The sequence below is a fragment of the Pinus tabuliformis genome, chromosome 9, assembly GCF_031772625.1.
Source record: "Pinus tabuliformis cultivar Carrire ecotype Pingquan chromosome 9, CPIR1, whole genome shotgun sequence".
NCBI lineage: Eukaryota > Viridiplantae > Streptophyta > Pinopsida > Pinales > Pinaceae > Pinus > Pinus tabuliformis.
The window spans coordinates 97,270,477-97,282,614 of NC_142307.1; the positions used below are offsets into that span (position 1 = coordinate 97,270,477).

At 41.0% G+C, this 12,138-nt stretch overlaps 1 protein-coding gene across 1 annotated transcript; it reads right to left on the bottom strand.

Annotated features, from left to right (window-relative positions):
• Window positions 1–9,154: 9,154 nt before the first annotated feature.
• Window positions 9,155–11,330, bottom strand: LOC149147270 (uncharacterized). Its single transcript, XM_089440559.1, has 2 exons — window positions 9,523–11,330; window positions 9,155–9,451 (listed from the first exon to the last, which is right to left on the bottom strand). Exon 1 carries the CDS (start codon window positions 10,614–10,616, stop codon window positions 9,903–9,905), a length of 714 nt encoding a protein of 237 aa, XP_089296685.1. The 5' UTR covers window positions 10,617–11,330; the 3' UTR covers window positions 9,155–9,451; window positions 9,523–9,902.
• Window positions 11,331–12,138: the final 808 nt, after the last annotated feature.

Genomic DNA, 12,138 nt, shown 5'->3' on the forward strand with positions numbered 1-12,138 from the left:
ATTCAAATATTAAAATAGATATTCATTTCTCTATATTTAAGAACAAATAATTATTTTAATTTATAACATAAAAATATATTAATTGCGTCGTAAGGCATTCCCCTCTAAAATCAACTCTCCCAATTGTCACTGTGTACTTTTCTGAACCATTCGACTAGATGTTAGACGATTGAAAAGTTCCCAACAGTTCGATGAATAGATTAGATAAGAAAAAACCTAATAGCTAGTTTAGGTTAATAGTTAGTTAGTTTAGACAGTTGATATGCTGGTTCGGCTTAGGGTTCACGGGCGCGTTTGCAGGCTAGGGTTAGCAGACGGCGCAGCACTCCAGAGCTGCAGGTGGAAATCGTGGGGCAGAAGTCGAAGAGAGGCACGGCAGGCGGATTGAGCAAGGTAATCTCGAAGCATAAACGAATTTAAGTGATAAGTTTTCAGCAGAGAAACGAGGTTAAACATTAAAAGTATTAGAGCTGAGTAGGAAATGGAAAATCGGCAGGGGAGGGGAGAGATCCCCTCCTATAAAAATGTTGTAGCAGGTGAAACCAGTGCAAGCGGAATGCAGCGTAATCAGAAGGAAAACTACGCACCAGTGATGGGTAACCTATGGCAAAAGAGGATGGGTGGGAAATGCCTTCCAAGGGCACAAAAACAACCTAGATATGTCATTCCCTGCAACAAACTTGAGGAATATAACTGCTACATGAAGGACCATGCACTGATATGCAAGTTTGTAGGGTATTGGCCAACTGAGAAAGAACTATACAGGTGGATTTATCAAAGGTGGAGACCAAAAGGACATATAGATCTGAAACTGGGAGCAAAAGGGTTTTTTACAGCCATCTTCGCGAATCTGGAGGACAAGGAAAGGGTTTTTGAGGAAGGACCATATTTTATGAACAATGCGGGTCTGTTTATGAAATACTGGGAAGAACGATATAACCCTGAAAAAGAAAGAATGCTAGCCGCCCCAATCTGGGTTAGATTGTTTGGTTTACCAGTGGAATTTTGGGATCCTGAAATACTAGAGGGGATTGGGAAAACAATTGGGGGCTTTGTCAAAATAGCAGAAGCAACAAAGCGAGGCAAATATACATCATATGCAAGGCTCTGTGTATACATGAATATAGCAGAACCCCTTCCAGAATATATTGAGCTGGAATATCATGATGAAATCTGGCAACAGCCAATAGACTATGAACATATTCCGTTCAGGTGCCGAAAGTGCCATGAGTACAGCCATCTATATAGACAATGTCCGCTGAATAAGGAGGAAGGGTTAAATAGAAATCAAGAGGAACATCAAAGAGAATCAGAAAAAATGGAAGAGGCAGATAGGGACTTTCAACAGGTTACAAGAAGGAAGAAACAAGGCAAAGAGGGCTCCAAAACTCAGACACAAGAAAAGCCCCTTAATACAGCGAGTCAAAACAAGTTTCAAATCCTCCAAGATGAAAACGAGGATTATGAAGTGAACCTGGAGGATGATGAAGATCTTGGGAATACGCCAATGGAAATAGTTAAAGAAATTAAGGGAAAAGAAACAGATACGGGGAAAGCAGCTGAAGAACGGGCTGTGGAAAAGTCAGAAACAGTAACAAATCAAACCCAGATGGAAGTGGAAAGCCAGATGGAAAATGAGGTGGAGGAGGAAAAAATCATGAAACAGTTAATTCAGGAATGGAAAAACCTGGATAGCAGATTCATACCAGAGAAACAGAAACAACTGTACAAAGAAGCATTTCAAAAGTACAAGGAAAAAAAAGGGGAGAACATGGATAAACAGATAACCATAGTAAGTGAACAGGAGAATGGTCAGATTGGAATGGACGGCTCTGGCAAAAACAGCAGGAAAAGAGGACGGAAAACGTTGAGTGAAGCCATTCAGACTGTGGGAGAAACGCTGATAAACTCAGGTAAAGTGATACCTCTGTCAGAGGTATTCTTCCCCTCCTATCAAAAGTTTTAAATGATTATCATCAGCTGGAATATTAGGGGTCTGAATAGTAAAGGAAAACAGAGGTACATGAAAGAGAAATTGAAAAAGGACAAGCCGAGTATTATGATTCTTCAGGAAACGAAAATTACAGTGCAGCAGTTGGAAGAAATAATCAACAAAAATAAGCTTCAATACGAAGTTATGGGGCAAGATGCTATTGGATCTGCGGGAGGAATTGCAATTTTGTGGAACCCAAACGACATCATCCTAGAAGGCTGGACCAGTATGACCAGAATCCTTACAGGCATTGGTAGAATAGTAGGAACGAAAGAAAAGGTAGTCATCTCAGGGGTTTACGGCCCACATTCCCCAGGAGAAAAAGAAAGCTTTATAAAAAACATGAAAGTAATTCGTAGAATTTATCCAGAGGCTGCATGGGTTATAGGAGGCGATTTTAACTTAATCTGATCCCTAGAGGAGAAAAAAGGAGGGATAAGAAAGTCAGATCAATACATGGATATGTTCAATGATATGATAGATGATTTAAGACTTGTAGACATTCAAACTATCAATGGAATCTGCACCTGGAACAATAGGAGGGGAGGCAAGAATCAGATAGCATCGAGACTTGATCGCTTCCTAGTATCAGAAGCTATTATGAACAAGGATGTTTTCGTTGAAGCGAAGATCATGCCATCTCTTGGATCTGACCGTTGGCCTATCAGACTAGAGGTGGATATTAAAAGGAATCGTGGAAGGAGACCCTTCAGATTTGAAGCCTTTTGGTTAAGGGACCCGGGATTCATAAAAAAATGGAAGAATTGTGGACGCAAAGTACAGTTCAGGGTAAATGAAAGATGCATACATTCCAACTGAAACTTAAAGAGTTGAAAGGGAGAATCAAGAAATGGAATAAGGAGGAATTCGGTAACATTATGGAAGACAAACAAAAACTAGAGGGAGAAATGGAATCACTGCAACAAAAGATAATAACAGAAGGTAGGTCAGAGGAGAGCATTAGAGAAGAAGGGATAATTCTTGGAAAACTAGAGGAAAGGCGAAAGCAAGAAGAAATTCTATGGAGGCAGAAGTCAAGAATAAAATGGTTAAGGGAAGGGGAAAGGAACACAAAATTCTTTCATCAGGCAATGATTTAACACAGACAAAGAAACAGGATATTATCCATCAAAGACCAGAATGGCAAAAGAGTAGTGGAGCAAGAAGGAATCGAGCAAGTGTTGGTGGAACATCACAAAGATATCCTAACAGAGCCTCTAGTTGACAGATCGGAAGCAATAAAGGAAATATGCTCGGCCATTCCACGATTAGTTACAGAAGACCAAAATAAGGCTCTGATGAGAGCTGCCAACTTAGAGGAGATAGAAGAAGTAGTAAAATCCATGAAAAAAGGTACAGCTCCAGGTCCAGATGGCTTCACGATTGAATTCTACCAAGCGGGATGGCATTTTCTGGGAAGAGAAATCCTAGAATTGATAGAAGAATCTCGGATGAACCAGAAGGTATGGCCTGCCATTAACTCTACCTTCTATGCTCTAATTCCTAAGAATGATAATTTAGAAGATGCCAACGGTTTTAGACCCATAGCATTGTGTAATGTTATTTACAAGATAATAACATCCTTGATCGCCAAAAGACTGAAACCCTTGCTGGACAAGTTAATATCTACTGAACAAATGGGTTTTGTAGAAGGTAGACAAATCCTAGATGGCCTTGTAGTAACCCAAGAGGTTATCCACTCATTAAAAATGAAAAAACAAAAGGGCATGATGATTAAATTAGATCTGTCGAAAGCTTATGACAGACTGAATTGGAAATACTTGGAAGAAGTCCTGGAAAGTTTTGGCTTCAGCAAGAGATGGGTAAAGTGGATTCATAGTCTAATTTCAACTCCGAACTTCTCCATACTTGTTAATGGAACCCCCTCAAAAACTTTTAATGCGTCTAGAGGAATTAGACAGGGAGACCCATTATCTCCGTTTCTTTTCATATTGGCAGCAGAAGGCCTTGGTAGATATATTAAAAAAGAACGGGCAGCGAACAAAATCAAGGGTTTGCAGCTATGGGGTAATAATCTGCCCTTAACCCATCAGCAATTCGTTGACGATATTATGTTATTTGGGGAACCAACTGTAAAAGAAGTGAGACAGCTGAAGAGGATTTTGGACTTATTTGCTAAAGCTTCTGGACTGGAAATTAATAGAGACAAATCCTGTGTTTTTATATTTAATACTATGGAACAGATTAAAACTCATCTTACAATACTGATGGGATTTAAGCAAGGAGAGCTTCCTACGAAATACCTGGGGAATTTATTGGACTTCACATCCAAAAAATTGAAAAATTGGCAAGGAGTCTTGGACAAATTGAGAAACAGGGTGGCGAACTAGGCTTTTAGAACTTTAAACATGGCAGGAAGGGTAGTGCTGGCGAAATCAGTCCTCCAAGCTATTCCCATATATCCTCTGTCGATAATGGCAGCCCCTTTAGGATTCTGTTCAAAGATTAGAGAGATCATGAGAAAGTTTATCTGGGGAGGGGCGAATCAACAGTAAAAATGGGCCCTAGTTTCTTGGAAACACCTAACAGAGAGGAAGGAAAAAGGAGTACTGGGTTTACGCGACAAGGAAAAACTCAACAAAGTGTTAGGAGCGAAGCTCTAGTGGCGATGGTTAAGAGAGGGTAATGACCTGTGGAAAGCCATTTGGAGGCTCAAATACAATATGCCAGACACAATAGTTGACATTTTAAGACAGAGAGAAACCCCCAAGGGTTCAACAATCTGGGATCTAGCTCGACAGAACAGAGATATAGTAGAAAACCATACATTTTGGAAAATTCGAGGCGAAGAGGAAGCCAACTTCTAGGATGACAAATGGTAGCAGAAGGAAAAAATGAACAAAATTCAGACTGTTCAACAGCTTCAGGAAAGAATAGAGGGAAATCGAAAATGTGTCAAAGACTATTGGAAAGATAATGAATTGGACGGAATCTGGAGAAAATGGATAGAACCAATTGAATGGGATGGTGAGCTAAATCAAGAGCAACAAGAAGCTTACATGAAAGAGGTGGATTCCAGGAAAATTAGAGCTCATACAGGAAGGGACATTCTTAGATGGGGGAACTCCATGAAAGGATCTTTCACCGTCAAAGAGGCATACTACTTAGCGGACACACAGGCTATAAATGAAGAGAATCTTGAATGGAAGATTATTTGGGGAAGCAACTGGTGGCCGAAAGTATCCCTATTCATATGGCTTGCAGCTAAGAACAAGATCCTAACTTGGGACAGAATTAAAAAAAAAGGCTTCAGTGGACCCTCAAGATGCTGTCTCTGTAAAAACGAAGAGGAGACCCGAAATCACCTCCTAATTAATTGCTCGTTCACTAAGAAATTATGGGTTGATACAAGAAAGATATTCGGCAAATCTGAGATAACTCCCAGAGACATTAACGCAATAATTTTCCAATGGAATAAAGAGAAATTCCAATGTAAAGTTGTTAGCAGAGCTTGGGATCTTATTGCAGGCTTCGTGCTATGGATGATATGGAAAGAAAGGAACCGCCGAATATTCCAGGACAAAATAAAGGATTCGGAAACTATATGGAGACGAGCGGTCAGTCTAATGAGGGAAACAATCTTGGTGGAGAAATGGGACGTGGAGGACTGGAAGGCTAATCAAACTGAGGAGATGATCCTGAACAGTTTAAACTTAAAATATGAGATGGTGTATCATAAGCAGGACATCAGGCATAGTGCGCGAATCCAAAATTCAGATAAATTTATTTATCCCAGAGATAACTTCATCAAATTAAACTTTGATGGAGCATCGAAAGGGAATCCTGGCAATGCTGGTTTCGGAGGCATATTTCGCGATAGTCAGAAGCAGGTAAGGTGGATTTACGCTGAATGGGGCGGGGAAATGACGAATAATGAGGCTGAATTTTGGGCGATCCACCAGGGGCTGCGAATTGCAATCCGAAATGGTTATACAAACTTGGAAATAGTTGGTGACTCCCAGATCGCGATTGAAATATTGAAGAAACTTAGCAATGGAAGAGATTGGGAACGAATTACAAGCAGTTGGAGAACTGCCGGAATTGTCCAAGAGATAGCGGGTCTGTTAAAAAGGATAGAATACAAATTAGTTAATCATGTAAGGAGGAATGGGAACTGCATGGCCGACTTCCTGGCGAACTGGGGTTGTAAAGGACGAGGCAACATTGTAGACAGCCAATGGAAAGCGGTGTGTGCCAGCAGAGATTGGGTAGACTTGGCAAAGATTATAAATGAAGATCATGATCAGGCAACGAGCGAGAACGCCAGGATTAATGAGCTGGATAGGTGAGCGGGACTGGAGATCTTGGTTAATGAATGCAGGTCAGTATGGACAGAGGATTGATATGATGGTAATGCACAATGCAGTACACCGGCGGCGTGCGTGGAAGGCATCTCAGGATCACCCCCACCGTGAAATAATTAATGCGCGCGATCGGAGAGGATGGTGGAGCGGTATGTCAGAACTTCAGACGGTAAATGATAAACAAGGAATGATGGCCAGAAGAGGCATCATCCCGGATAATAAATGGCGGCAATGCAGCGCCGATATAGTGGCATACTTCGGGGGCGGAAAGATAATAAGTACCCAGACGGGTAAGGGAAGGCAGCAGACTAGTTTCTCCCCAATTCAGCGAGCAGAGGTCAGAACAGCAGTGAGACAGCGAGACAGGAGAGTTTTTAGCCGGCACCAGAGCATACCCCGTGGCATAATTGGAGATAGCATGGAAACCAGGATGAAGTCTAGGGTGGCAGAGGAGCTGAATATTGCAGCTGACAAGAGCAGGGACAGGAAAGGCAAGGCTGTTGCGAAAGAGGAGCTCCCAGCCGAAATTTTTGAGATTACGGACGAGTCTGAGGAGGAAGAACCCCGCCGCGAAGCTAACAGGAAGTTTAACGCACAGGGCAGATCAGCAGGCGGTGGGAACCAGCAGTCGAAAGAGGATCAGCCAGCACCGCAGATGGAGCGCGTAAGAAGATACGGCATGAGAAGAAGTGAAAGGGGAGCGGGAAGTAGGGTGGATACGGGCGGCAAGAGAGGTCGGGGGCAGAGCAGGAATGAAGGCGAAAAAGGCGAGAACACCAAGCAGGAAGCGGGACCAGCCAAAAAAACGAGGAGGTCGATGGAACAGAAAATTCACCAGGCTGAGAGGGCCTATCAGCAGAATACAAATCCAGAGGTTAGAAGAATTATGCAACATTTGGAGGAGGAGTCTCTTCAAGGCCAATCTGATGCAAAAATGGAGGACTGGGAATTCTTACTGCATGACCCAGGCAACACCAGGGGCAGAATGTCTCTGTTCAAGCAATCTCTCCACATTTACTGGGTAATGAAAAGGTTATTGGCAAAAGCATTAGAGCAAGTTGCTACTGAGATGGTGGAAATAGCGCAGGGAGGCCCTGAATTGCGTAGGGAACTGAGGTTCATACACATTGCTCTAGAGAGGCAAGAGAAGAAATTGGATGAATTACAGCAGCTACTGAAGGGAGAACATCAGGGAGCAGTCGGAGGAGCAAACCAACAACCTGCAACTGAAGATGTCTGAGAAAAGATATGTATAGGAAAGTTCATAGTCTAGTTAATTATAGTTTTTTGCATGTTCTAGATAAGGGAATATATTTTATGCAGACCAGTAGGATTAGGAGTTCTCAGGACTGTTTAGTCCATCTTGCAAGGATAATCAGACTTTGGGCTTTCTATTTTTGGTCGGCCATTAAAAACTTTAGATGGCTTAATTACTCGGTTTCCCCATGAGGGCGAGTTAATATGTTTTTGATACTATGTTCTGTTTTATTTTCTATTCAGTAATAGAAAGAGTACCACCTCAGCTTACAAAAAAAAAAATAGTTAGTTAGTTTAGGTTAGTTTTTTAGGTTAATAGTTAGTTAGATTAGGTTGGTTTTTTATGTTCTTTTCCGCACAGTTTTTTTCCTGCTGCACAAAATTGTAGCAAATGTTGTTGAGAAAGCCGCATCTTTGAGCATCCCACTCTAGGAGCTTGATGATAACCCCAAAATTTATCTCGCCATCGATGGCGGCGCTGACGAAGTCGTCCGGGAGCTCAATCTCTCCCAGGGCCGCGGTGGCGACCTATCTTTCTTCTGGTTTCATAGAGACCTCTACAAATAAGTATAATATATACTGAATTAATTAGTTTTCGAACAATTTATGTAGAACTTAATTTAATAGAAGTTCTGTTTATGCAAAAATATAATGAGAAGTCTGTTCATGCTAAAGGAATGTGTTAAACCCTCTTATATTGGTATAACAAAATTCTGCAGATAAGTATGGATATATATTACTGGATTAAATTGCTTAGCAGATAGTTGTTACCTTTGGGTAATTACAGCGCATGTAAATAATTCTGTTTATGAAAAGTAATGTGTAATTCCTTGATGATTATTGCTTACACAATTATAATATTGTACAAATGTGTCTTAAATGTAAACTGAAATGGAAAACGTAGAGGGAATTTACATTAAACCTGTTGTAGTAGCAGTGCAACTGGAAGGCGGTTCTGGACCGTTCCAGGCCTGTCTAAATAGTTGTTTAAGAACCCATCTAACAAGTCGTTGTAAAAAAAATGCTACCCTTATCGAGGGTAAGGGTCCATGGCAACCCACAGGTTGTTCAATTAATTGTTCATTCTGGAAACTTTAAACCTGTAAGAGGGTACTGTTAACAGGTAGCGAAAGACTTCCAAACCCTGGGAAATCTGCAGACCAAAGAGCCAAGGTCTGTTGTTGGGTTGGAGACTAAGGTACAATCGGAGTGAAGGAAAACGTTTTTAGAGACAGGCCAGTTAAAAACTTAAATTGTTCTGGACTTTACTGGACATAATTCCTTTAACATAAGGGATTAAAATTTCAAAAAAAAAATAGAGAAGAATGAGGACTGAAACCTCTGTTACCTAGCCACCGATCTGAAAATGAAAATATTATGCAGTGAAACAACTAATCATATAGGCCGACTTCAGGCTGAAGTATGTATTGCGAATACACTATAGAAATGAAAACATAGATAATATGATGAAAACGAGTTAATTAACGTGCTGGTAAAGAGGGGTGAAATCTGCCTTTGCAATGGAGATTAACTGAGATCTAAATGTTCAGAACAGAAAAATACATTCATGCACAGTTCATAATTAAATTACACTGGATTCAGATTAAAATTTAGAAATACAATTAAATGGCAACGCCAAGAAGCTGTGGCCTCGACGGCTAAATCATAACAAGTAGTCTATTACATATTCTGCTGTAAAAACCGAACTCAAACAGAACCCCTGCAAGGGTTTCAAAATAATACCCAGAACTGTAAGTTTTTCCTAACCAACATACAGAGGTTATATCTAGCCTCAGAATGCCAACCTGTGGTTGAAGATGGCAGAGGCACTGCGTCCCTTTCGAACCACCCATTTGGAGAGTGAGTTGCCGAAGTCCTACAAGAAAGAGAAAATTGAATTAGGGTTTCCAAACTCTTTAAGAGGAAAAGCTAAACCTGGGTACATACCTCTGTCTACAGAGGAATGCAGAGTATCCCTCGTGAATCTGAACCCTCATGAACGAGGTCTCAACCCAGTCGACCGAGGTGGCGGAACCTGTCACCTCCAGACGGCGAACACCGTGTGTCATGGATAGACCCGCATTTCTGATGGATACGCTAGCAATTGGGTTCCTCCTATCCTCGTTTGATGGTTTAAGTTGCTGACCGGCATCCGTCATAGACCTTGCATGCCGAACCCGACTACCATCAATACTGCTAGAACGGTTGGACACGCTAGCAATTGGACTCTCCCTATCCTCATTTGCTGGTTTAAGTTTCTCTCTGATATCCGTGATAGACCTAGCTTGCTGAACCAGTCTACCATCAATACCATGAAACTGTTTCCCTCACTTAGAATTTCGTTTCTCTGACACATCACTACCATCCTTCTTCTCCTCTTTCAAAACATTTTTTCTAGTAGTTTTCTTCTGCGAATTCTCAATTGCTTCCATATCATCCTTCTGCTCAATGTCGTCCTTCTGCTCCTCTTTCAAAACATTCATTCTAGTAGTTTTCTTCTGCGAACTCCCAATAGCGCCCATGCCATCCTTCTGCTCTTCTCTCAAAACCTTGCTTCTACTACTCTTCTTCTGTGAACTATCAATTCCACTCTCTTGTATACAATAAGTACCAACCTGCTGCAAACATTTGATGTCACCTTGCCTGGTATGCTCTAAACTTCTAATGTCTAAATCATCACGCTTGCTCTGCCCAATACCGCTATTGGGTATGGTTGAAAATTCACCAGGAACGAGTATTTGAATCTTGACCTTATCCCGCTCCAGCGAAACCCATTCATCTTCGCCATCATCATAAACAACAAGATGTAGTTTATTTGTCGGATCATAGCGTTTAAGCAAACCAGTATACCAAGCCTCGTCCATACTCCAATACACCTGAATTCTTCTGTTAATTAACCGAAAAAAATCAGCCTCCCCAACAGATACTTCCTGGAAAGAAACCTCCGGGCTATGGCTCCCAATTTGTTGTCTCCTTTGACGCAATTTTTTCTCCGGAATTGTCCGTTTTTCGCCGGAATCATCCAGTGTCGGTTTAGGCATCCTTCGTCTCTTGGTCGAAGCTCCTCCAGGAAAGGACTTTCCACTCTGCGATTTGTTGAGACATTCGGCCACATTTCATTCTTATTTGAAGTCCGCAACTCGTATCTGGGCGAGGAGCTTTCGGGGCCGAAACGTTTCGACCGCAGGTCCTGTCCTTGCTGATCCTGTTCCCCTGGCGACCCGTCTGCCACATGGATCTCCTCGAGTTTCATTTCGGGAGTTTCCAGGCGACCCGTTTGCTGCATGGATCTCCTCGAGTTTCATTTCAGGAGTTTCCAGTTCGTGCAGTTTCGAACTCATGACGTTCTATGCAAGTAACTATGAGTATTTCCAAATGAAAGCACAGGGCCATCACAAATTCATCCTAAATCCCTCAAAATTCAAATGGGTCTCAAGAAATAAAAGCACTTATCTTCAAAACGTGGCTACCCAAATCATGCAATATATCAAACAATGGTCATCCGATCGAAAATAGTCACGGACCCAATTGTATATAGCAGAGCCCCTGCAGATCTGAAGAATCTCCGCTGCTACAATAGAAAAAGCAAACCTCCCCGCTGCTGCAATAGAAAAAGTATGACAGGGTTACTGCTTGAAAGACGGAGGAAAGAAAAAATGTTAAGACTCAGAATCATGAGCGGAGGTATTATCGTGCCTGGTAACAGTAGAAAACCATCTGGGACCCTGACTCTGTAACTCCAATGGTGCACTGGTCGCAGAGCTATTCTCTTAGTGGAATCACAAAGCAAAAGGCAGTGTTTTCCTTGCTTCCCCTGGGCTCGTTACCCTTACCACGCCTCAACAATCCTAAGTCATCAGATAAGCTTGGCGTAGATCAACCGCGGAGGTAAACCCATGTGGCAAGCTGCCCGCAGGTACATCTGGAGGGTGGGGCAAGAAGGTTCGAGAACCAACCCTCGCTCTGGACTGTGTTAATTATGTTCAGTTTTATGGCTTGTGCTTTTCTTCATTTAGAGGCTTTAATTATATAAATACAAACTAAAATAGTGGCCTGAAAAGTTAAAGGATGCTTTTTAAATTCCCTTATTTATTTTGTGTTATATTAAACTAATGCCATGAACAGTTAAAGGATGCTTTCCACATTCCCTTATCATGAAAGGTTGATTAAAAAATAAATTCATGTTTACGGATTAATACAAAAAAAAAAAAATTTATAATTATATCTATAAAAGCCTTAAAAAAATTTAAAATATTCATTTTTGAACGAAAAAAATAAATAAAAATAAAAAAATAAAATTCATTCTCTTTTTATACATAATTTTTTAAATTTTATGAAATATTCATTTTTGTAATAAAAGAAAAAAAAAATTGCATATTATTCACTCGATGTAGACACTGCAAAGAGAAATGTTCGTTTTATCTAGTTTTATCTATTACTATTAGGATTGCAATTTGCAAAGAACCCTCCTTTCTTTGGTTTTAAAATGTTCGTTTTATCTAGTTTTATCTATTACTACTAAGATTGCAATTTGCAAAGAACCCTTTCTTTGGTTTTTCCATT